General features: G+C 41.1%; 1 protein-coding gene across 1 annotated transcript in view; it reads left to right on the top strand.

Annotated features, from left to right (window-relative positions):
* LOC139707941 (uncharacterized) overlaps positions 1 to 27376 on the top strand; it is a 73819-nt gene that overhangs the window by 34907 nt on the left and 11536 nt on the right. Inside the window, exons 3-22 of the mRNA XM_071619937.1 lie at positions 207 to 317; positions 2101 to 2160; positions 3423 to 3489; positions 5291 to 5635; positions 6249 to 6447; positions 7399 to 7518; positions 8101 to 8296; positions 8731 to 8826; positions 10780 to 10810; positions 13684 to 13829; positions 14487 to 14515; positions 15710 to 15947; positions 18018 to 18200; positions 20637 to 20740; positions 21320 to 21848; positions 24161 to 24285; positions 25018 to 25180; positions 25645 to 25748; positions 26389 to 26601; positions 27145 to 27334. Of these exons, the coding sequence (XP_071476038.1) occupies positions 207 to 317; positions 2101 to 2160; positions 3423 to 3489; positions 5291 to 5635; positions 6249 to 6447; positions 7399 to 7518; positions 8101 to 8296; positions 8731 to 8826; positions 10780 to 10810; positions 13684 to 13829; positions 14487 to 14515; positions 15710 to 15947; positions 18018 to 18200; positions 20637 to 20740; positions 21320 to 21848; positions 24161 to 24285; positions 25018 to 25180; positions 25645 to 25748; positions 26389 to 26601; positions 27145 to 27334 (3249 nt within the window). The remainder of the gene's footprint in view (positions 1 to 206; positions 318 to 2100; positions 2161 to 3422; positions 3490 to 5290; positions 5636 to 6248; positions 6448 to 7398; positions 7519 to 8100; positions 8297 to 8730; positions 8827 to 10779; positions 10811 to 13683; positions 13830 to 14486; positions 14516 to 15709; positions 15948 to 18017; positions 18201 to 20636; positions 20741 to 21319; positions 21849 to 24160; positions 24286 to 25017; positions 25181 to 25644; positions 25749 to 26388; positions 26602 to 27144; positions 27335 to 27376) is intronic.

Below are 27376 nucleotides of genomic sequence, written 5' to 3'. Positions count from 1 at the left end.
ACGCTACTTTTGGCTAGCATAAATTCTAAAACCCGTAAAAATATCTTTGCAATTTTCTCTGCACATTTTGAATGGGTTGACGATTAATTGCACAGCGCAAATTGAAGAACCAGCAAATACATTATTGAGCCGCTCAGCACAAAAATTTAATCACGCGAAAATATCCATGTTTACAGTATTATATTTCTCATGTATTTTTATTGTAGATGGAGTTCAGGGAGTTCTACTCAGTTGTTCTACAGACCCTCCTCCACCCCCTGGGTAAAGTGGACAGCATGAAGTTTAACCCCCTGGAGCTTGTTGGCCACCTGCAGAGGGTATGTAAGCCACACCCATTAGATTGACCCCATGTTGTTATTTGAGGAGCAGAAAGGTGATAATGTTGCATGTTGTGTACGATGGTTACTCTGACCTTGCTCTCCTAAATTGTCCCAATTTGCTTTGCTTGATATTATTCCAGTGTAATCTGCACATACAAGTTCCTTTTTCAAAAAAGCCAAATATCAGTAGCTATGACTTTAGAGAAGCAGTTGTTCTGTGATAGCTTTTAGCTATTATGAAATTGGAAGTTTCATGAAACTGCTGTTTTCAGTTTCTCAGTTACAAGGTACATGGATGACATTCCATAGTTTCTCTCGAGTATATGGAAAATATATGTATAAGAATAAATCAGTATATTGCGGAGATACCGTACATGAGTATCTTTATCTTAACTTGAATATTCACTGTATGTGTATTCAGCATTATTGAGCACAGATGATTACACTGTGCAATGCTGAAGCAGATTTATGATGTAACAGAATCATTCAAGTGTACAGACACTTTGACTGCTGCAGATACCTCTTCATGGACACTGCACACGTTATGTGCCCCGGAGCTTATTTACACCTGCCTAGCTTTTTCATCATCATTCAGATCTGTCTAAAAATCGGATCTGTCCAAAGTTGACCAAATTGTAGAATTCGCTCAGGTGTAATGGCATGCCCAAGTCCTACAGAAAGGCCATGGTTACACAATAGGGATTAGGGGAATGAAGTAGTGTTTTTGTTTTGTTTTGTTTTTTGCCGTTTGCAGTTAGTTTAAAGAGATCCAAGTCAATCTGCAAAAGGAGCACTACAGCAAGTGTGCCAATCGATGAACGGATAGGGTTTAGTGAGCTACTGCCACATTTCATGATAGTTCTGTTAGAAGTATATCTGCATAAATATATGGTCGTCGTAGTTGCTTAAAAAGTTGCCCATAAACCCAGATACTGCTTTTTACAGTCTATTATCACACTTTTTATTGTCTTCATATAACCATGCAAAAAAGAGAAGAAAAAAAAGTGGAAAACCTGTTCTGCCATACAAATGCCAGCCCTTTGAATCAGAAACCCCAAGACCTCAAATACAGTAAAAGCTGTGCAAACATAGATTGTATCGGAGGAAGTGAGTACGGTAGTGCAGCCATTGTAAACTACCATGCATGCTTTGGATACATTGGTGCACTTGATGAATAGTAGCATTATTGGCCTCAGTATGATATCATAGAACCCAAAACTGATTCTACCAGAGATTAGCCTATGCAGAGAATTTATCATTAGTTTCAAATTGATGTAGAGTCAGCAGGACTACACCAAGTTTGCCTTGTGGTGAATGTTTGCCATCATATCAGACAAGACCTCCTATATAGTAAATATCACAAATGGTAGTTTTGTGACCAACAAATGATGCTTTATCAAATTTTAACCTCTGATTTTGACTCTTTTATATGGCAGTGGAAACTGATTTTGTTTCATTTTTTATGGGGGGGGGGTGTAAATAAGTTTATGCATCCAGCAGATATCTTGGAATTTACTTTTAGATTTCTCATATCATCATGAAACTACTATATAATCAAGTGTAACAGAGAGGTAACGGTCATTTTACCATGAACTATACAGATTGTTTCTGCTCAAAGTTCCCTCAGTCCAGTCATACTTTACCAATGGTTGTATGTATAGTTGCCCAACATGTGCAGGCTCATGTCTATATGTAAACATGCTAACTTTCTGTCACATTATTCAAGAATGTTTTGTGGATAGTAACTATTTCATGGTTTATGTTTGATTTCATTTTGCAGATTTTCAAAGTTCCCAATGCCTTACACAGCACACTGGTGAAAGAAGAAATAAACAGAAGGGTGAGTGAGTGTGTGAATACAAATCCCTTTTGTGTATATGTGAGCATCTGGGAGGGGGAGCATTAGTTAGAATAGATCTGTAGTACAGGGCATATATATCATGTATGTGTGTATAAACCTGTTTGTTTTCCTGCATTCCTGATGTACCATATGTCCCCCCCCCCCCCAAAAAAAAAAAAGAAAAAAAAGAAATAAAGAAATAAAAATAAAAATAAAAAAGGTACAATGGGATCATCCACAACGATTAATTTAAAAATAGTGAATCAGTCCAAATGCAATTTCAGGGTATGAAACTATGACTTTTTACCCACATGTTACAGAAAACCCTATCCAATTTTGCTTCACCGGTTGAAAAGAAATGAGGACCTTTGTCAGGAATTCCTTCCATCCAAGTTCTGTCCTTTGTGTTTACACATTAATGCGCGGTTCCAAGAGCATCCAAGTACTAAACTTGGAAGAAACAAACATGACATGCGTCAAAACGATCCACATTTCTCTGTGAACACTCAACCAAACTGAATGGGGTTTTCTGCAAAATATAGGTAAGATGTTATATTCTAAGACCTTGAAATAGCATTTGGACAGTTTAAACATATTAAAAGTTATCAATGCGGAAATCTGATTGTAATTTTTTTTTTGGGGGGGGATGTAGTGTACAGTAGTATGAGTTTGATGTGTAACTCCAGTCCCAGGTGATGAAAGTCCTGCATTTAAATTGAAATGGCTAAGTTTAAAATGATTGTTGCTGGTATATATGTGTAAGCAAAATCTGGTAGTTCACAAGGTTGATCGGCAATTGCCTTTGTAGTTATGACCATTTTAAAGTTATAGCAGTCACTATTATGACTCTAGGCAAAGATTGAGTTACCTAAATAGTAGGCTGCATCTCTTCTTGGTCCATTTAAAGAATAGATCCCATGAAAAGATAACAGTGGAAACATGGCAGAGGGACAACTTTCAACCTGAAACCTTTATTTTATCTCTAAGCTCTCTTGAATTTGTTTGACAGCCCTTCATTGATACAGAGAATGTTTGAATCTGTTGTTTAGCAGAGGATGAATCAAATTTTTGTGTGAGGAGGATTTTAAGAGATGTGATGTATCAACCCCACCTCTCTTTGAATGATATTCACTGAATATATTTCAAATTTATTCAAAAATTATCGCAGTCACTTGCAAAAGCATGTACTTTTGTATTTGGGATAAGAAATAAGTAGACACTTCTGTTTTATTTTGGTTTTGTTTTCCCATCTTCACCAACAGCCAGAGAGCTTTGTTCTTCGAGTAACTGTGGTAGAGGCTAAGGACATCAAAGGAATGGATCCTAATGGTGAGCATGTCTGCACTCTTTACCATTACCAGAGCTACAAATATATTAGATTTTATAATCATGTTCAGCAGCAAAAGTATGAAGGCAATATGATCTCTGTAAGGAAAGACCCAATGTGCAATTCAATTTTCTAGCCCAACATCAACTTGGCTGGCGCTAATGGAAGAAAAAAAAAAACAGAGAAGGAAAAAAAACCCTACCAGTATGTAATTACAACATTGCTGCACAATGACTCTAACCCTCTAACAGGGATTTCATGAAGTGAAATGCTGTCTACAAACACAATTGCATTAAAAATACTTTTTCCCCCCTCAATCCAGATTATTGTAAGGGACAGTTTTCCTCTTCATTACTTTCTTATTAGCCTTGACTTTATGGACTGAAGAGGAGGTTTTTTGTAGAAAGAAAGCAAAGTGAACACAAAACTGCTCAAAGCTAAGAGCATATAATGTTGAAATTATACATTAGAGCAGTTTTTATTTTTAAGTGGGAATGTATTGATGAGATATTAAAACACATATCTATAAACTTTTTTTTTGTCTTTACTGCACTAAAATGTCTTTCTAGTAACACTTTAAAAGTGGTTTGTTGAGAGGAGGCAAAATGGTGAAGTTGACATCTCTGTCCAGAATTGCACCAGACATTTGTTTGTCTGAATCATAGATCATTGTGTGTTCTTTGTCCAAACTTGTCTGCATCAGTTGCCATCCCATGGCGGGCACGTATAGATTAATAGACATTGTTCTCCCAAACTGTGTGCCGTGTGACCATAAAGATAACTTTATGATGGGCATTCGGCTGCAGCGTGTATACTTTTCTCAGCACATGACCAGCTCCTACGAGTGTTTGCACAGGGCTCGATCCAAGCCAGCGTCCTGTCTTTACCAATGCTATCGATGTGTCAATATTTTGGGGCGGGGATTTGCCACAGTGCAAATGGAACCACAATGGAAGCTACGCCAAGGGGATATGGAAATCAAACTTATCTCAGATCTCCCTCTCTCTCTCTCTGTTGCAATACAAGAGTGTAAGAACTGTCTTGGAAGAAGTTCAAATAACATGCCTGTACATGCTCTCTGTTTACCACGTTTGATTTATAGCAGTAGGGTCGTTTGTTATGTTCTGTCTTTTTTTTTCTTTCTTTCTTTTTTCTTTTTTTTTGTGGCCATTTGATTCACACTCATTTTAGGAGCCAACATACTCCAATATTGACAGTAGTAATCTGTTTGAATCGAGGAGTAATGTTGATGAGGGTTATTTTTTTTTCATTTTTTGTGTGCATTTTGTCTGCATGAATGCATGTTTGCCAATTTATGATTTATGTCTGCTCATGAAAGATAAAAGCCAGTTTTTTAGATGGATGTAAATGTTACAAAGCAGAGGATGAACATTCTATGAAAGTTTTGTAGCTTTCATATGTGAGTGTGCGAAGGGATTATGCAGTAAAGTGTATGATGTCATATTCCTTGTAAATTCTTTTCCTATCCTTTTCAGACAGTTGTAATTTGAAGGCATTATTCAGTTGCATGTCTGCATAGTCTGCTTGTTTACTGTAAAACCAGAAATTTTCATTGCACGAAACTTTCTGGTTTTACCGTGAACTCTTGGTGATCTAGTCTTGCCCTGGCCCATGTGAATGAAAGAAATGTGAAATATTTAACCTTCTGCATGCCAAGTTATATAGTACCTGCTCATTGGTTTGTGTATGAAATTTGTTCACATTTGACTCATTCGTGAAAAAAGTGTTATAGCAACCTTTCTGTATTGAGCACAACTTTTTACTTTTCCTCTCCCCACCCAGGGAAGAGTGACCCTTACTGCCTGCTGACCCTGTGCAACAAGCGGGTGGGCAGCCCCTCCCAGGGTCAGCACCACCTACAGGTGCAGCCTCAACACAGCCGGAGCAGCAGCTATGAACCCCTCATCAAGGACCCCGCCCAGCAGCTGCAGCATGCCAACACCCTGCCCGCCATGACCACCACCGGCCCCCAGGGGGCAGATAAGGGCAACAGCAACAAACACCTGTCGCCCCAGACTTCGCTGCCGGAGGCAAGCCACGTACACAGCCTGCAGCGGAACATCACCCGCAACCGCAGCTTCAACCGCAAGGATCGGCGGAGAAAGTCGTTGGAACACTTAGGGCTTGGTTAGTCTCGATCTACTGATGATGATGACAGTTAAAATGCTGTTGAGGATGATGATGATGCTTGATGATTATGTTGATGATGATAATGATGATGATGATGATGATGATGATGATGATGATGATGATGATGATGATGATGATGATGATGATGAAGCCACCACAGCCTGCAGCACGGAACATCACCCGCAACTGCAGCTTCAAACGTAATTAGGACAGGCGGAGGAAGTCGCTGGAACATTTGAGTTTGGTTTGTCTCAATCTACCGATGATGATGATTAATAAGATGATGATGCTGAGGATGATGATGATGATAATTATGCTTGATGATTATAATGATGATGACGATACTGATGATGGCCATGATGATGATGATGATGATAATGATAGAAATGATTATGGTGGTAATAAGTTTTTTCATCATTCATGGTTACAGTACTCTGAAGGCACAATCCCTGTCTATACCTAGTAGAGCTCTAAAATTTTGAGTAGTAGATGACAGATTTTAGCGATTATACATCTGTGTGTGTTTTTTATGTGGATTTATCTCTTGTTGTTCCTTCTATAGTCAGTGTTTATGTTCACCCTGTCTCTCTTGTATGTTCACTCCCTGAAGGAAACAGCAAGAACCAGGTCCTGCAGCAGGACTTACACCTAGCCGTGCCAACAGACAGCTCCCTGAAGACACACAAGGTTTCCGACTCCGGCTTCAGCCCCAGTCTCCCTCATAACAACGCTTTGGAGGAGGGAGCCCTCTATAGGACATCTTGCCAGAAGGAGACTTTGCATCCAGTGTGGAGTGAGACCTTTGACATGTCAGTGGAAAATTCTTGATCAATATCTCTCTCTCTCTCTCTTTTCTTGCATTGAAAATATGTAGCTTTTAAGTCTATGTACAGAGGAGACTAGAATAAAGAATAGCTTCGCCAGTTCTGCTGTAAAACCAGAAACATGTGCAGCATGGTACTTTTGCGAGTTTGAGCTGACTGCCTTTTGTGCGGGATGAAACTTTTGCAAATTGCTGCTGGCATTTAATACATTGTGTAGAAAAAAAAACCCAGCATGAAACTTTCAAAAATTGGAGCCAATAGCCTTTTTTATAGGATGAAACTTTTGCAAATTGCCATTGGCATTCAATGCATCGTGTAGGAAAAAAAAACACATCATGAAACCTTCACGAATTGGAGCCAACTGCCTTTTTCTGCGGCATGAAACTTTTGCAGATTGCCACTGGGATTCAATCTTTTATGTGTGTTTTACTTTCGCAAATCTTGGCTCCTTGCAATATTCATGAAAGTTTCATACTCACACAAAAAAATTCTGGTTTTACAACATATCTGTGTTTGTTGGTCCAGCAACATGTAGTCTCAGAGTCTTTGGTATGTAGTTTTAAAGTATTTAAATAAAGGAGCTTGAACACAGACGAACTTCACCAGTTTCATGGAATTGATTTAATCTCTTTGTAGCCTTCATTTGGTAACTTATAGTTTCAATAATTTTTAGAAAATTTCTCATTGTGGAAAACATTATCTAATTCAACATTGTGTGGTAACAACCAGTCTTGTATATGCCTGTTATCTACTGTGTAAACTTTAAGATTCAGGGTTTTAATCTGGATTCGTTGATTACTCTGTTCTTAATCCAAGGGATAGGCACCCACCACCACCCCCTGAATGATTATGCGTAATGAAGTAAATGAAGAACACTTTTATATGGCTATGATAGTATAAATTATGTTGAATATGGTGGCTTTATTTTGAGAACAGAGAGCTGAATCGACTCGATGGAGAGCTACGAATCACCATGTGGGACTTGGATGAAGAGACGACCCTTTGGGACGCCTGCAAGAGTCTGGATTCAGACCACAAAATAGCTGGCATCAAGAAGTAAGAGGAATTATACATCCACTTTGGAAGTATCTGTGAAGATTGATGTTAAATTTTGTGAATGTTTGAAATGATGTATAAGAATCTGTGAATATGACTGTGTAATATACCTATGAGATTGGAAAGTATTACAAGGCATTATGATGAATGCTTTGTGATACCTGTGTATTTCCCCATGGTTATAAGAGATAGAATATAATATGTCACCAATGTCAACCAACATGGACATTGTAGGATATAAATCTAAATCAGAAGATATTCTAAAAATTTACATTTATCATGTTGACAATCATTTCATGATTGCTCCTGATAAGTTCCATTGGCTCTTATATTTCAGCCATTCTTTCTTCCTTTCTCAAGTGTCATTTAATCTCCTTTAATGATGGTGTTAAATGTGATGACCCATAAACAACCTGAAGATTGAGCAATATGTTATTATGCCAACATGAAGATGAAATGAAATTTGCCTCCAACTGAATGGTCATAGGATCAATTGTCTGAAAAGTTACTGCCTAGTTTGTTGACATGCAAAGGGTATGTGTGACCTGTGTTCCCCCCCCCCCCCCCATCCTTTGAATATAGTATCTTCCGTCACATGAGGCATGGCATCAGTAAGTGTACGGATGACTTCCTAGGCCAGGTCATCATTCCCCTGGAAAAGATCGAGGCTGCCACCATCACTGAGGACTGGTTCCGCCTCCAGCGAGGTCACGCCAGGGTCATCAGTAGTCAGGTGACTGGCAAGCTCCACCTCAAGCTCCAGTTCATCAGGAAGGAGGTCAGTTGATTTGCAGCTTAGGATACTGATTGAAACTTTTCTCATGCTTATTCTGATTCAAGAGACTAAAAGTTACTTCATAGCACAGCTTTAGGATGGAAATAATTAACTCGTGAATAGATGCTTGCATGTAATGCGTGATATTTCTGATGATAAATCAATTGGTGATTATCTTCCATGTATTTTCTTCTGCATCAGTGCTATATGGATGTTTACCTAAGAAGTGGTGCAAAAGTCTTTGACTTGATCATTTAGAACAGATTATTGCTTTTCAATTTGGTTTCATTGTCCTGCTTCAGTAGACATTTAATTTCATTTTGACATTTTTGACAATTTCAATATCTATTAACTCTAGGCATGGAAGCTATCATGAATAAATCTGTGTTTTTCTTGTAGATTTAAAACGTTTGACTTTTCTTTTTAATCATTTTCAGCTAGAGGCGAGAGAAGAGCGCCATCAGAAGGCGTTGTCCTTTTACCACCAGCTTGTGGCTGCGGCTCAGAAGCATGAAGCTGCAAAACATATCCGAGTGAGTCAGAATTCTGGGTCAAAGCTGTCAGCAATCCTTTCCAGTGTTCATGACATCGAGACATTTTTTTTTTTTTAGATGTGAAAAGAAAATACACATCAATATGTTATGATTATGAAATACCAAAATTCCCCTATATTTCATTAGCTTATTATTTTGCGAATCAAGACTTACAAGCCATATTCGTCAATATTTGAATTCACAATCAAATGAGAAATATCCTTTCTTTCTGTCGGGGGATGGGGGCTGTTATGTGCCCTAGGGGGGTGGGTTGGTTTAGATACCCGAGAGTACTCAAATAAATGAGCGTACCAGTTGACCTGCAGTAATATGCACGTTTATTACCGAAGTAATAAAACAAACAAGAAACCCTGCAAAGAACAAGCAGAGAAAAAACCAACATCATAACACACTTCGTATATGCCATGATAACATCAGCAATGCGTTAGCTTGTTACACTTGGTTCTAACACAATCACAAAAACTCTCAGTTGTTTATCTCAGTCCACGAGAGTTACTGTAAGACTGTAATTAAAACTGTAACTCAATATGCATAGCTCTTCCTCACTATCAGTGATCTATAATAATTCCCATCATGGTTTACAATACCGCTGAATCGTACACCATAACTGCTTTATGTTGCATCATCAGTGTCAAATGCATATCAACTCCTTCAAATGAAATGAAAAGTTGAACTACAGCTGTATCACTTCCAAAACATTATCAACTGCTTTCATTTCTTCAGTAGCCTTGTTTAGCATAATCCATACCAAAACTTCTAGTCTGACAAGTTACACATCACATACTAGCATTATGTCATACTAATAATTTGTGTATGAAAACATAAAACAAACTTATTCTCCTCCTACAGATGTTAACCGTTATCAAATCATTATAGAGTCACCTCATTCTCTCAATAAAACCTACTTGGTTTCAATATACTGGAACCCACATTATTACTGACTAGTAAGCTTAAATGCAACTTGCATAGTCAACAACAAATTGTAATAATGGACAACATGTTCCACTCCATGAACTTGCATAAATGTGTAAGGAAATTGAAACATATTTATACCCAAAGTCAAACGTCACTTGTCTTCTGAACAGGTCACAACAGCTATCAGCCTCGTGCGATAAGCTGTCTCCTCACTGCTGATACACAGCGGAAATTATCCTAAATAAAAGAAACATACACACACGAATGGTCCTTATCATGGTGATTTTCAAACCATAGCATTCACACCGCTGTATGTCATCTCATACAACATGGTTCTAAGATTAAATGGTAAATAAGCAAGTATGCTTCCAACTGGATAGTGCCTCAACAGGTGGGCAGTTTCATACACATACCGATACCATGGGCGCGGCCATCTTTAATTCATTGTTTACATGAGAGCGCCCCCTAAGTCAAATGTTTTCCATCCGCACGATAACTTCTGAAGGATGTGCATTCATGCCAACCTCACGTGTTGTCTGGCACCTACATGTGCTCTAGCTAACTTGCTCACATTCGTGAAAGTCTGATGTACCATACATACTCTAATCATATAAACATGACATTTAAATGAGCCAATAATAATGATTACTACAACTTCCATTCATGCAAACCAATATTCTCCCACTTTACAAACTCCATCGCATGGTGTAAATCACGCAACTTCACTCCCACTACTCTATGCAAAGCGTGTGGCTGAGTGCACTGCTGTGTACTCTGTGTGCAGCTAACACACAGGGTCAATGGCTAAGAGGACAATGACTCCGTTCACCTCAACATTTCATCTACTCTATAAAGCCGTAATATGCATTCACATTACTTTTAAACTTCACAAACAGTAAGCATAATGCATACATAAATCATGTACCCAACAAAAATATCATTCAAAAACGAAATACAAGCCTACTTACAGCAGATTTCCTCCACGTGACCTGTGATTGCCTCTCCCCTTCTCTGCAGAGCACGGTGCAATCCCCAGACCACCGGAACTGTTTGGCTCAACACTTTCTGTGACTGATCACTCACCAAAATATCACTCCTCCTTCCAGTAAAAATCATATTCCTGGTTATTATTTTCATATTCTGAATAACCTTAACTATAATTTACAAAGCACATGCTCATTCTTTTCTCTCCCATAGCATATCTAACCCTCAACATTAATCACCAAACAGAACTATATTTTGTAACACGTGCAAGTACACATGCCCCAAAGTGGTGAAGTGAAACTAGCTGGGGAATTAGTAGCATGGGATGGCATTCCCATGGCAACTGTATGCTGCCACTGGCTAGTCCTTATCTCTCTCCAAAAACAACAGAGTGTTTGTTTCCCTGTGTGGCACTCTGTAATAAACCCTATAGGCAAACCGAGCCTGTGCAATATAATACACTTTCTCATCACAAAATTCTGTCCTCTGACATCTTCCCCGCTTGGGGAACATTCGTCTCGATTGTTCCATAACATTCATTCTGGTAAGAATAGAAAGCATACAAACACCTTTAAACTATTCTCCCATATACTGGTAAGTCACTGAATTATCCATACCAACATTGGAACGGCACCTTTGAAATCCAAATGAAATTCCACCACTGCCTACACAAAACCACCTCCATGACAGTTAGTGCACAGCTTATAAAAGTACACTAAATGTGCAGGATAAACAAACTGTACACATGCAAATCCTGTGTGCATTTATAATCCAAAAGTCAGATTATTGAGACCTGCAACCACAAACAAGCCTATCATGGTACATCCATCTGCTCCTTATATCCAAACTATCAAACCACATAGATATCAGTGTATCGACATCTATGCATGTGGTAATTATATACCTTGAATTAAGATACACAATGTGAAGCGCTTCAAATCTTCATGTATACAAGGAATAACTTCTATAGAATACCTGTAATAACCTGTATACACAACTGGTATACCTGGAATTCTTCATGTATACAACCTGTACACATTCAACCTGTGATAATCAGTACACCACTACTGTTATAAAAAAAGGCCTCATGTATACCTTATCCTGTATACATTCAATCTAGGACAATTTGCATACAACCACTTGTATGTAAAAAGGGTTCTAAGTCCTGTAAATACTTCATGCAAACATAACAATGAGCCATTCATCGTCTATATGACCTGAGAATGAGCTGAAAATGAGATGATGTATCTCAACTCCTAAAACTCATACCTCGGAGATAAATCACTATCAACTCCACTGATACCATGTATCCTGACTCTATGTACAAAATGAGGGAAGTGCATCCCACTTCACGACATGGAAGCAACAGAACATATTCCTCCCTGAAATTTATCACTTTTACCATTTGAAGTGCAAAATACACTTACATCTCAGGGTTTGCTACAAGTATTTCTTCCCCGCTTGTTACATGGAACAAGCTTCAATACTCAGTGAGACGGCCTACTGATCGATGACCTCGGCCAATGCTCTGGGTTATGGTGCACTCCCTTCGTCGATCTACTTGATCGTCTTGGTACCGGCCTCTCTTCAACCATTCCCGACGGTTCTTCATTATCAGGCAGACCATTGTATCTCCATTCCAAATTCCAATGATCATCGTCATCCTCACTGCAGTCATCTTCAGTGTCACTGGAGTCATTGTGCTCGTGAATGCTGCGATGATTGTCATGGCCGTGCTCCTCGCCATTTCCATTTGCACTATCGTTACTCGGCAAGGCTTCTGGTAACACATTACACAATGGGTTCTCTTCTGCACGGGGATCCTGCACAAGTTGTCGACGATTAACCCACTTAGCTTCTCCTCCCATGGCGGGCCGTACTTTGTACACGTCATTCTCCTCATTCTTATCAACGACTACATGAGACATTTCAAAGAACTTGTCTTGTAACTTGTGCCTCCCAGTGAAAGCATTTCTCTTTCTGAGCACTCGATCTCCAACCTCCAATGGAGCAGCAGAAGTATGTTGGTTGTGCCTTCTTTCTTCCTTCTCAGCTGCCTCTCTGAGTCGATCTGACACAATGCGGTGAGCTTTCTGTATGAGCTTTTCTTGCGTCGCAAGATGATTCTCGTTCCAGTTACTCATCGAGCGATTCAACATGTGATCGATAGGCAACGATGGCTTCCTGCCAAACATCAGGAAATATGGCGTCTCTCTAGTCACCTTGTGTGGTGTTGAATTGTACACGAAGAGTATGTGCTGCATAAGTTCGGGCCATTTCCTGCGTTCTTTGGGATCTAGCGACCTGATCAGTGCACACAAAGTCTTGTTCAATCTCTCACACTGGCCATTTCCAGCCGGATGATAAGCTGTAGTGTGGGACTTTGCGATTCCATAGAGCTTGCACAGTTCTCTAATGACGTCACCCTCAAATGACCTGCCCTGATCGGAGTGAATCCTGGCTGGTACCCCATAATGTGCGATCCACTGGTCCCTCAACACCTTGGCCACCGTCAAAGCTGACTGATCACGACATGGCACAGCTTGCGCATATTTACTGAATACATCTGTGAACACAAGCACATCTTCGAACCCTCCTTTCCCTCGATCTAACTTCAAAAAATCTATGGCCAGTATCTCTTGAGGGCGGAAAGCTAGCAGGTGACGTAGAGGAGGTCGCACTGTAGGTGTAGGAGTCTTGGATGAAACACATCTGAAACATCTCCTGATGTACTCCCTAGTGTACTGACTTATGCCAGGCCAGTAGCATCTCTCTCTCAGCAAACGGAGGGTGCGGTCAACCCCTTGATGGCCCCATTTATCGTGTGTCATTTCCAGCATAGTCTCTCGTAGTGCTTCTGGAATGAGTAGCTGCTGAATGGGTCCAGAAATGGGGTCATTTACTTCCCTGTATAGTACACCTCTGTACTCCTTGTAGTTGGCCCACTCCCTCAGCCATCCCTGACTCTGTTGGCTCTCCTGAATATCCAACTCCTCTCCTGGCCTCCACTTTCTCTCCCACAACCGCCACACTACTCCGAGCGCCTCATCATCCTTTTGCATCGCTGCCAGCTGGTCATGATTGTATGAAGGCAGTACACCTAATCTTGGCTGATCATCTATCTCCCCTCGACATACTTGCACGGCCGTAGGGCACTGCGACTGCAACTCATCTCTGGGTAGTGCTGAGGAGCTGGTTGCCTCATCCACCATCGTAGCTACCATTTCGCTTGTCATGTCATCTGGTCGCCTGCTGAGGGCATCCGCGCACCTGTTACTCTTGCCTGTCCTGTACTTAATGTCAATGTCAAAAGGTGCTAGCTGAGCAGCCCACCTGAGCTCTGTAGCTCCCAACTTGGCTGTGGATAAATGAGCTAAGGGGTTGTTATCTGTCAGGACTTCACAATGGGCACCCATGAGATACGGTCCAAACTTCTCCGTTACAGCCCATTTCAGGGCTAACAGCTCAATCTTGAAGCTGCTTATGTCAGTGTAGTTCTTCTCTGAGCCACGAAGACATCTGCTAGCGTAAGCTATAGGGTGAAGTTGTCCATCATCCCCCCTCTGAAGCAGACAGGCTCCTAACCCTCGCATGGAAGCGTCCACTTCAAGTACAAAGTCCTGGTCAAACTTGGGATAGGCCAGTACGGGTGACTCGGTCAGCAATGACTTCAACTCAACAAAAGCATCCTCTTGTTCCTTGCCCCAATGAAATGCTGCTTTGTTTCCTTTCCCCTTCAGGGCAACTTGATGCAAGGGACCAGCGATCTGTGAGAAACCTCGAATAAAGCGCCGATAGTATGAAGCCAATCCGAGGAACGAGCTGACTTCTCTCCCATTCTGTGGTCGTGGCCAGGTCTTGACCTTTTCTACTTTCCCAGGGTCCACCTGTACTCCGTTACTGGAAACCACATGTCCCAAGTACTCCACTTGTTGACGGAAGAATTGACATTTCTTCCCCTTCACTTTCAGTCCATTTGCCGCCAGCCTAGATAAGACTACATCCAACCTCTGAATATGCTCCTCAACCGTGGGGGAAAATACAAGAATGTCATCCAAGTACAGAATGAGCTGACTCAAATTCAAATCACCCAGGATATATTCCATCGTCCGCTGAAATGTGCTGGGACTGTTTGTCAGTCCTTGTGGCATACGAGTGAACTCGTATAGCCCCCAGGGAACTCGAAACGCCGTCTTATCCACGGATGCTGGGTCCATCACCACCTGAAAATATCCGTGCGCAAGATCCATTGTTGAGAAGTATCTCGCCTCTCTCAGTGCCTCCAAAGTCTCCTCAATACGGGGCAAGGGAAACGAATCTTTCACTGTACGCTCATTGACTTTCCTGTAATCTATGCACAGTCTAACTGACCCATCTTTCTTCTTAACGAGTACAACAGGACTTGCATAGGGACTCTTGGATGGACGAATAATTCCTTGCTCGAGCATCTCCTGGAGCATCTTTTTGACTTCAGACATCAGAGCGGGAGGTATGCGTCTGTATGGGAGTCTGATTGCAGGCCCATCCCTCATCTGAATCTCATGTGGGACGACATTACACTCTCCCAGATCAAATGTTCCAGCTGAAAACACTGCAGCATGTTTGTCAAGCAGCTTGGCAACTTTCGCCTCTGTCTCCTTTGACAGCCCTTCTAACTTCACGCCTGGGGGTAGCTCTGCAACCTCAACTGCTATTTTGGTAGCATCCTCACGTTTTGCAGCACCACAGTTGGCATCCTCCTGCACCACTTCGCATAGTGACACCACGATTTTTTCGTCTTGCACTCCTAGCACGACTTCCGGCTTCATCGTTCCTACTGATGCCTCAGCTACTGTAGTGTTTCGCGTGAGTTGAACTTCTTCACCAGTTTCATTCGCCAGCAGTACATCAAGAGGGGAGCCAGACTCTAGGCGATGTAGTCCCTCGAAAGCTTTCACCTCTGTTTTGACCATACTGGACGTAGGATGCACCACAACATCACTGGGAAGCATGCTCCTATCCTTTGCACTCCAGTTGCAGATAACGCGCCTTACTGTGAAGGGAGGAAGAACTTCGTCACTCACCGGATGAATCTTAATGGAGCTCACATGAACGTCAGGACCCTTTGCCTCTCTTACAGGACCACCAACTGCCGTCTTCATCTCACCGAAGATGGATGGGTCGGTGATGTGTCTCAGGATGTTGCAGCCCAGCAGGATTGGGTACTTGGTATGCTTCACTGCACACGCCCGGTCTGCCACTACCAGAAAGCTTCCAGTTAGCTCTCGTCCTTTGATCTCCACAGGTACCTCCACGTATCCCTGGACTGGTATCTCGATACCTCCGACTCCTACGACATTCAAAAAGAGCCCTGCCGTATCCTGCAGCTCTCCGAGCTTACTCTTCAACTCCTCATGATAGAGCGAAGCAGGAATAATGGATGCCTCGGCACCTGTATCGACGACACATCCCACTTGCACACCTCCAATTGCTATCATACAGCATGGGCTTCTGGCAACTAATCGATCCACCAAATCAGGTTGAAATGAAGTTTCACCAGCCACTACACTCCCTCGGTTAGCTCCTGGGTGCACTGGTGTATCAGGTGCACTGGTAGATGCTTCTGGCGCGGAGCTTGCTTCCTGCTTCTTCGTTGGGCAGTCCTTACTTGCATGCCCCTCCTTCATACAGTTGAAACACACAATATCCTTCGTACATTCCTGCTTTGTGTGGCCTTTCTGCAAGCAGTTATAACATTTCAACTTGTCTCTCCCTCTCTTGGGCTGCACTCTGGGAGGATTGGTCTGTGCTTGCACGAGTGCTTGCACACTTTTTGCGAGTTGAGCCACATCCTTCTTCAGCTCGGACAGCTCGCCCTGCAAGTCGGATCCACTTTTTCCATGGTGTTGTGTGGTGGGACTAATATCCACTCGCTCCGTGAAAATCTCATTAACTCGGGGCTTCCTCACTGGCTCCTGATCCCGAAAGAAGCTCAGCACCTCTTCACGCATTTCAAGAAATGTCTTCTCTTTCGCAGCCATCTCAATCCTTCTGAGTTCACGCTGGACCCACTTTTCTTTCGCTCCTCTGACGAACCTCTCTTTTAGTGAACCATCTTTCAAGCGTTCCAATGCTTTCCGGTCATCCTCTGCTGGTGCCGCCTTCACCATCCGGTCGTACATCCGCATAAGCACACGGCTGTAGTCAGCGAGTGTTTCACCTTCCAGCTGATCTCGGTTGTGAAAAGTTTGGCTGAGAGAAGGGACAGACTCAACCGGCGCGAAGAGAGACTTTAAGACGTCAATTATTTTGTCGCTGTCTTTCCGCACATCATCACTCCTGCACAAGACCTCTTCTTTAGCCACTCCAGCTAAATTATCCAACAGCGCTTGGGCCTTGGCTTCTCCTGTAAGATTATAGTGTCTAGCATAACTAGAAAACTCATCCAGCCACTCTTGGAGTGATAACTCTCCTCGTGAAGGGCCTCGAAACTTGCTGATCTTCACTGGGGGTGGAGCGCGTTGCACATTCAATCCCTGTAACGCATCGGTGAGCGCTGCAATCATCTGAGTTACGGATTCTGCCATTGCTGTAACAAAAGGCTCACAGTGGGAAAGAAAACAAATACAAACACCATAAAATCTCAGTACACAATTACTGACAATTACTTAACTACGTAAGTAACTCTAAACCACTCTGACATCCAGCTTGGATGTCTACTCGGTTGAACCACATCCAGTTCTGATCAGTCTCTGTCTATGATGCCACGCAGTCAGCATTCAATCCGCACCACCAACCAGCCTAGCTCTGTCTGGTGTTCGATAATCACGTCCTCACCCTGATCAGTCAACGTCTCACGGTGACAGTCTACGATGCCACGCAGTCAGCACTCCATCAGCACCGCCAACCAGCCTAGCTCTGTCTGGTGTTCGATGATCACGTCCTTGCCCTGATCAGTCGAACGTCTCACGGTGACAGTCTACGATGCCACGCAGTCAGCACTCCATCAGCACCGCCAACCAGCCTAGGTCTGTCTGGTGTTCGATGATCACGTCCTCGCCCTGATCAGTCGAACGTCTCACGGTGACAGTCTACGATGCCACGTAGTCAGCATTCCATTAGCACCGCCAACCAGCCTAGCTCTGTCTGGTGTTCGATGATCACGTCCTCGCCCTGATCAGTCAACGTCTCACGGTGACAATCTACGATGCCACGCAGTCAGCACTCCATCAGCACCGCCAACCAGCCTAGCTCTGTCTGGTGTTCGATGATCACGTCCTCACCCTGATCAGTCGAACGTCTCACCCAGACTTGAGGCTGTCTCGCCGTCAGTCATGCACGTGACACCTGGATCCAATCAGGCTGAGGTCTCGTCCTCCGCTACGACGATGGGGTTTCTATCACTGCTCCACGTCAAAAATCCTGTCCGTGACGCCACTTGTCGGGGGATGGGGGCTGTTATGTGCCCTAGGGGGGTGGGTTGGTTTAGATACCCGAGAGTACTCAAATAAATGAGCGTACCAGTTGACCTGCAGTAATATGCACGTTTATTACCGAAGTAATAAAACAAACAAGAAACCCTGCAAAGAACAAGCAGAGAAAAAACCAACATCATAACACACTTCGTATATGCCATGATAACATCAGCAATGCGTTAGCTTGTTACACTTGGTTCTAACACAATCACAAAAACTCTCAGTTGTTTATCTCAGTCCACGAGAGTTACTGTAAGACTGTAATTAAAACTGTAACTCAATATGCATAGCTCTTCCTCACTATCAGTGATCTATAATAATTCCCATCATGGTTTACAATACCGCTGAATCGTACACCATAACTGCTTTATGTTGCATCATCAGTGTCAAATGCATATCAACTCCTTCAAATGAAATGAAAAGTTGAACTACAGCTGTATCACTTCCAAAACATTATCAACTGCTTTCATTTCTTCAGTAGCCTTGTTTAGCATAATCCATACCAAAACTTCTAGTCTGACAAGTTACACATCACATACTAGCATTATGTCATACTAATAATTTGTGTATGAAAACATAAAACAAACTTATTCTCCTCCTACAGATGTTAACCGTTATCAAATCATTATAGAGTCACCTCATTCTCTCAATAAAACCTACTTGGTTTCAATATACTGGAACCCACATTATTACTGACTAGTAAGCTTAAATGCAACTTGCATAGTCAACAACAAATTGTAATAATGGACAACATGTTCCACTCCATGAACTTGCATAAATGTGTAAGGAAATTGAAACATATTTATACCCAAAGTCAAACGTCACTTGTCTTCTGAACAGGTCACAACAGCTATCAGCCTCGTGCGATAAGCTGTCTCCTCACTGCTGATACACAGCGGAAATTATCCTAAATAAAAGAAACATACACACACGAATGGTCCTTATCATGGTGATTTTCAAACCATAGCATTCACACCGCTGTATGTCATCTCATACAACATGGTTCTAAGATTAAATGGTAAATAAGCAAGTATGCTTCCAACTGGATAGTGCCTCAACAGGTGGGCAGTTTCATACACATACCGATACCATGGGCGCGGCCATCTTTAATTCATTGTTTACATGAGAGCGCCCCCTAAGTCAAATGTTTTCCATCCGCACGATAACTTCTGAAGGATGTGCATTCATGCCAACCTCACGTGTTGTCTGGCACCTACATGTGCTCTAGCTAACTTGCTCACATTCGTGAAAGTCTGATGTACCATACATACTCTAATCATATAAACATGACATTTAAATGAGCCAATAATAATGATTACTACAACTTCCATTCATGCAAACCAATATTCTCCCACTTTACAAACTCCATCGCATGGTGTAAATCACGCAACTTCACTCCCACTACTCTATGCAAAGCGTGTGGCTGAGTGCACTGCTGTGTACTCTGTGTGCAGCTAACACACAGGGTCAATGGCTAAGAGGACAATGACTCCGTTCACCTCAACATTTCATCTACTCTATAAAGCCGTAATATGCATTCACATTACTTTTAAACTTCACAAACAGTAAGCATAATGCATACATAAATCATGTACCCAACAAAAATATCATTCAAAAACGAAATACAAGCCTACTTACAGCAGATTTCCTCCACGTGACCTGTGATTGCCTCTCCCCTTCTCTGCAGAGCACGGTGCAATCCCCAGACCACCGGAACTGTTTGGCTCAACACTTTCTGTGACTGATCACTCACCAAAATATCACTCCTCCTTCCAGTAAAAATCATATTCCTGGTTATTATTTTCATATTCTGAATAACCTTAACTATAATTTACAAAGCACATGCTCATTCTTTTCTCTCCCATAGCATATCTAACCCTCAACATTAATCACCAAACAGAACTATATTTTGTAACACGTGCAAGTACACATGCCCCAAAGTGGTGAAGTGAAACTAGCTGGGGAATTAGTAGCATGGGATGGCATTCCCATGGCAACTGTATGCTGCCACTGGCTAGTCCTTATCTCTCTCCAAAAACAACAGAGTGTTTGTTTCCCTGTGTGGCACTCTGTAATAAACCCTATAGGCAAACCGAGCCTGTGCAATATAATACACTTTCTCATCACAAAATTCTGTCCTCTGACATTTCTAGAAGCAAAGTTGGTGATACTCAGCAAGGAGACAGGTTATATTTCATTCATGTTTAACATAATTTGGTTTGAATGTGCGATGATAATTTTATGCATGTTAGTGGATTTGTTAGATTTAGGAAATTAGAATCACTTTGAAATATTTTCCATACACAGTTAATCTTTTATTGTGTATTCCCACATCTGTGAACAAATAATACAGTTCACTGTGTGAATGGGTGCAGAGTTTGGTATTGTAACACACACAAAAAGTGATGTCTGCTTTCACCTCTATATTTCCGCCAGGCCAAAGACTCTGGGTGGGACGGTAAACTGAGTGCCCTCACCCAACACGTCCTCAACCAGTTTGCAGTCCAGAGTGGCATCCCCAGGGTGTCTCAGAATATCATGTAAGTCACTCATGAATAGTTTACACATATGTGAATGACTGAGGTGTGCAATGGATATATGGAATGTAGATATATGAATATATTTAAAGAAATATATATAATACGATTTTTTAAAAAAAAGTTTAAAGGGGTTGTTTCCTCAATAAGAGCTAGCATGCAAGCAAATGCAATAGAGAGATTAGATAACATTCTTCAAATAAGAATAAGAGTAGAGGAAATCATAGCAGTAGGTATAAGTAGTAGTAAATGTAGTACAGTAGTAGTAGTAGTTGTTGTTGCTGCTGCTGCTGCTGCAGCTGCTGTTGTGGTTGTAGTAGTAGTAGTAGTAGTAGTAGTAGTAGTAGTAGTAGTAGTAGTAGTAGTAGTAGTAGTAGTAGTAGTAGTAGTAGTAGCAGCAGCTTAATATAATAGAAGAACTGTCAATGATAGAAATGATGTTGATGGTAATGATGATGATGACAATAATATTCATGATGATATTGATTAAAAGCAAACTTAAGCAGTTTTGCATTGATGCCTGATACTACTTATTAAAAAAAAATAGCTTGTGAGCATTGCTGTCTTCCCATTTACCCATAGATACCTGTCAGCACTGCTGGACTTCCAAATTGAGTTTGATAAGAAGAACAAGGAAGCGGAGGTCACTGCTAAAAATCGTGCCAAGAAGTTTGAGTCTACTGGAGGGCATGATGAGCCAGACTCCGCCTATTCCTCCGCCTCCTCCCTGATCAGGCCCCTCCCACTTGCCACTGGCCACTCCTCCTCCCCAAGTCTCAGCAGCAGCCCCACTGAGAAGAAGGACCGCCAGAAGGGCGAGGGGACTCCGGAATTAGTCCGGAGAGCGGCGATCAGGAGGGGCAAAACGCCCCCGGGTTCACCCTCGAGGCTGTCCCGAGGGGAGGAGTTCGACTTTGGTCTCAGCTTCGATCAGCCACTCACGACAAGCACGGGCAAGCCGTTGGTTGTGGTGAATGATCGCATGGTGCGGGAGGCCCTCTACAAGATCCATGCCGAGATGATGGCGGAGTCGGCTCTCACGATTTTTGGCAGCAACCCCAAGGGAGTCGCCACTCTCTTTGAGAGTAAACCTGATTGGCTCAGATATGAGGTAATGACTTTATTCTATATTTCTTGATTTTTTTTAAAGACCATCATCACTTTTTCACTTTAAATGAGAACAACAGCATATGAATTCAATGCTAGTGTTTACCCCTTATAGACGTAATAATTCTTGTCATACTGATGTGTCAAGGTTTCTTGCAAATAATTCAGTCTTGTAAGGTTAAGATAATTCAACAATAGACTGATGTACATACACAGTACATCCACAGGTAGCTGTTGAGACAGTTGCTGTGTCACTCCATAGTCCCACATAATATAAAACAATGATTTTTTTTAAAGGGGAATATGCTGTATACTGTGATGAAAATAATGAATGGCAGTAGATTGATACATTTCAAGACTTTGATGAAAGACTTTTGTGTTTGCTCTTGTTGTTTGCTATTGTATTCATGCTGTACACACATCAACTGGAATCAGCACGGTAATTTAAAACTTTATAAGACTGCATGAACTTGCATGTATGTTCATTTTAGTTTGTTGTTTGTTTTCTTGTGTGAAATCTGCAACTATAAAGGGCATGATTCTATTTGTGCTAATGAAAGCATTTTTGTTCATTTTATCTCACATGTTTGCTCAAGTCATTTCTTCTGTTCTTTTTTTTTGTGAAAAGTTTTGAATTAGTTTGGAAGAGTTTAATACAAGTGACACACAGTCTATGAGCTTCTTGTGTTGTTGTGTTGATGCATTATTTCTTTTTCAAATTCTGCAACTGGGGAATCCACAACTTGAAAAGATTTTTATTCTTTGATCTCTTGTTGATGAAGATCAACTCTGTAATAAAATCAATGTGATAGACCTTTTGACAGGATAACATTGGTATCACAAATATGTAACTTAGTGTATTATGTGATTGTAATGAATCAAAATTGAGCTCTTCAACAAAACGGAACTCCAATATTGCTTTGTAACTTGCACGGTACTGTGTACTCCAAAAACAAAGTCTTGTCACGAGTCTTCAGCTTCTCATTGCCATTATTGAAACAAAAAGAGCAGCAAACGTCAAAGAAAGCACATAAAAACACAGATGACAATGCTTTTGGCTGCTGATTGGCAGTATATAACTACTCAGTCAAAGCTTACTCAATCATATTGTGCAGTTTTCCCTGTAATCATAATGCTAAGTGGTATGTTGTAGGTATTCATTTCTGAGCAGGACGTACCAAGCAGAGAAATTTTATCTTAACGATACTGTCCAACTATGTAGATATGATAATATGGAATAGGGAGCAATAAAACATTTGTTCTATCCGCAATGGTGTTGACCTTGTGTGTATCTTCAAACTTTTGTGCCATTTTGACCATTTTTCTGTTAGCTGGCAAAGTTCTTTTTCATCTTTTTTTTTTATATTTCAGTTGTGTGTTATGTCATGGATTGTACAGTGCATGGAGATGTTTATGTCAAGCACTTTACATGCAAACTATACTTCTTTATCATCAGTTTACAGTTGCAATCATTTATGATACAAAATGGGCAATGTTTAATGGCAGTGGTCCTTTGCATGCTATTTCATAGGTACCTGAAATGTTTCTGTTGTCTTATTGATGCCGCATGTATGTTATCATTTCTCAAACATAATAATTTCTTTTTTACGTGCACTTCAGAAAAGTATAAAACCAGTAGTCTTTGTTGGCATTGTCTCATTTATTTATGCTCAAAAAGAAGGCAGTAGTATTTATGCTACCTCTACACTACCCTTTATTATTAGCTGAAGTTGTTCCTGTAGAAGAGAAAATGAGCATAATAGAATGGCAACAGCTGTAAACAGTCTTTGAACTTAAGACAGAACTGCCATTAGTTTCAAATGAATAACTAGAACCTGAAGCAGGTGGTTCTTTCATTTGAAAACAAGGAATTTTAAGAGTGTCATGGCTGCCTGGACTGCCAGTAAAGCAAGCTAATCAGGGAAAATGTGATAGCAATTGTTATATCTTTGTAATACAAGAGGGAGTGGGGGGGGGGGGGGGGTGGGGGAGATACTGGACTTAACATCATTTGTGTTTGACATCTCTAGCAAAGTAAAAGATGTTGTTTGTTTGATTTGTCTAGTCCCTGCAAAATGCTGCTAATTGTTCAAATAAGCTCAGTGAAACATATCAAAGGGATATGCTTATTGTTTGATATCTAACTAAGATGATCAATTGGCATCTTTTGACCCTAAATGCATGACTCTAGCAAACATCTTTTGAGATGCTATTGGTAGATTTATGATGAAATCATTGTAAAGTTAAAGATCTTTCTTCATATTTTGCTATGCCATTTACTCTGTGTTGAATTCATTTTGTTTTTCATTATCTCAGACTGCAATTGTTGAGAATTCCATCAGCACATATATTTATGAAATCCTGGCTCTGCTTCCGGACTGTGCTGAATTCTACCCTCCGACCAACGTACCAGGCTTGGAAAGTGCTAACGTGAAGTGCAAGTAAGCAAATATCTAAATTAATTATTTCTCATTTAGATCATGTTTGCTCATTTGAAGAAAAAAAAAAAGGAAAGGAAAAAGAAAACGTTTCTGTAAAAGTGGATATTTTTGCAGGAGTAGCTTTTAGCGCTTGGCTGAGTGAGATAAATTTTGCATGTATTTAATTCCGCAGAATAGCGGCATTACATAGTGGTACGTGTAGTAAGCAAAAATGTTCACGTGCTTTTATTTTCGCACTAGTTTCTGGTTGCACAAAATGCATGAAAATTTCAACACTCCAAAAATGTTTACTTTTACAGCAGAACATAAGTACTATTCCATAGAGCCTGTCTCAACAGTCTGTGTTTTAAATTTGATGATGTGAATACAAGGGATAGTCTTCTCACAAGGCATTCTGAAACTAAGATGATCTTTCATCATCCTTTTCTTCATATTCCCAGTGTTTATATCTATTTGCAAATGTTCTTGTGCAGCCTGTATGTAACTTTGACACCTACATTGGTCCCATATAGACAAGTTGCTCATGAATGCATGGCTAAGACATACAAAATTTAAATAAGATGCATGCGTTTTTAAGTGAATTGGTTAGGTGATGGACGATGTTTGAAAAAGATATGTTTGTAGCTTTAAGAGACATTTTTTTATCAAGTAGGGCTAACTTTCAGAGAGATTTACAAGAGATGCCAAACTTGATTCTTTATTCAATCATAATTTTTTAATGTAAACCCCCAGATTGCAGCTCCTCCAGAGCCTGCTGTCAATGAGAATCTGGCGAGATCACAACACCCCAGTCCACCGCCTGGTCAGCAACCTGATGGAGTCCGTCGTCAGGAACGACACCCGACGCGCCATCAGCAACGACCTCGACTCCATTCCAATCCAGGATACGTCGCTGGTGAGTGGCAAGATGGCACAAGGTGTGACTGTTTCCCAGGACATGCTTGTAGAGCATGTTGGTAATAATCACTCCTGTTGCTGGGAGGGAAACGGGAAAGTGAGATTTCATCTTTCATTTCCATATATTATCTTCTTTCATCATAAAATGTTTTGTTTCACCCCAATCATATCCTAGGTGTGCATAATATGATAGTGCTATTATGGAGATTCAAATATCTTACAGAATTATTCAGATTAGATTTTGAAATTAACCAGCAGAAGTCCCTTAACTAGATGTCCTTTAACGTAGGTGATGTTATTAGAGTGCATTCAAAACAAGTTTCATATGATGTCACAAGATAGAGATGTCTATGTCTTTGAATGATTAAACTCACCTCAAAGTAACATCTATTCAGTGTTCATTCAGTGTTTTACAAAAGTTACTGCCTTGCACTGATTGTATTGTGTGAACTTTGACCTCAGAAACCTGTGGAGTTGGTTGACCTCTTGGACAGAACTACTGCTGTTATCAACCGACTTACAGCAGACTGCAAACCACACAAAGACTACAAGAACTTCTTCTCAAGGTATAACATTAGTTTGTGTATTTGTTTGTTTTTTCTATTTGAGTATTGTGAAGTGCACACAGCACATGATAAAGCCGTAATGTAATTGGCTTGTCATTTGGCAATATATGTTATTAAGTTTTTGTATATGATATGTTCCAGCCACCATCAGCTATCCTTGAGGTCAATAATTAGTGGAAAACAGACAGACATGAACATTGTATGTGTGTATGCAAACATACGTTTTTTGACAATTTTTTTTTTCTGATATTCTTTAGAAGAATGATATTGGAGGTTCATTATTGGTGCATTATGTGAATTGATGCCAGTATGACAATATGTGAATATATATCTCTCGTAAAGGTGAAAAAATCATTTTTACTCTTTAAGGAATCGGGGTTTGTTTTTGGTTTGTTTTCAGTTGTCTGTCTGTTTATTTATCCAAAGTTCTCATTGTAATCTGACACCCCCCCCCCCATGTGCAGAAAATTCAGAATCGATGTTAACATCTAAGCATTAGCTTGACTTAAGAGAAAGACTGTGATAGGAGCACTCTAAATTCTCAACGGATGCTAGCCCATCAAAGAGTTTTTGAGGTTTGGCAGTGGGAAAGGAAGGATTTGAGCAAATGTCAAGGGTCAATTTCTCTCCCCTTTTCCAGGTTCCAGGTGGACTACTTTGCCACGGTCTCCCTGGAGATGGATCGCCAGGTCTCCAAGTTCCTTCTCAATGAGGTCCTGAAACGGCTGAACCAGTACCAGGCCCGTTACCGCCGCTTCCCCCAGAACATCGCTGAGTCCAGCAAGGCCAGTCTCTTGCTCTACATGGCGGTCAAGCAACTGGTGGCCGTGCTGAAGAAGAACCTAAATGGACAGTGAGTGCCCGTCTTGCGTGGCTTGTGGTCATTTCAAATACCATGAAGCATATTGCGTGCTGTCAGGTTTTATTATCGCTTTCCATATGTTCTCTGTTGTCCTCGATGCAGAAACTGTAGGCTTCTCACAGAAATTCCAGACAGAGTAAACTCAAAAGTAGTTTTTGGCCTTTATTTTCAAAAGTTTGTTTTATATTTTTGTGTCATTTTGCAGTAGTACTCTACTGTAGCATTACATAATGCTTTTGTCATTTTTGTCATTTAGATGTATATGCATTTTCTCTCTCTCTCTCTTTTCCTTTTTTTTTGGGGGGGGGGGGGGGTGGGGGTCATTGTAGTAGTCTAGCTCTCAAAAGAATTATGTAGAAGGGTGGTTTAACTATGTGTGATAACGAGCCTCTTCCTAGAAAGCTTGTGTGTTTGCTGTCTGTAATTACCGCTCCTGTACAGCATACAGCATTTTTGACTCGTAGAAAACCTTGCAATGTGAAATTTGTTTTTAATTGTCATAATTTTGATTTGTCCCATTCTCTCTGTCTCCAGTGATGACCTGACCCTGTGGAACCACAACCTGTGGTTCCAGGACCCCCTCGGCTACTGGCTGATGACCTTCCAACATGAGACGTTTGACCGCGTCCACAAGGCCCTGGAGATGGACAAGGAGGTCAAGCTGGTCCACGAGGTGGTCAAGTATTCCAACTCGGCCGTTGACGTCCAGGCCTGCTTTGCCAAGGTAACATAAATCCTTGAATCTGCAGCTTCCCTCGTGCGTTTT

This window comes from Diadema antillarum, unplaced genomic scaffold (assembly GCF_040938485.1).
Source record: "Diadema antillarum isolate AM-2024a unplaced genomic scaffold, OU_Dant_1.0 seq00001286_RagTag, whole genome shotgun sequence".
In the NCBI taxonomy this organism is placed as follows: Eukaryota; Metazoa; Echinodermata; class Echinoidea; order Diadematoida; family Diadematidae; genus Diadema; species Diadema antillarum.
This window is presented reverse-complemented; position numbering and strand designations above follow the sequence as displayed.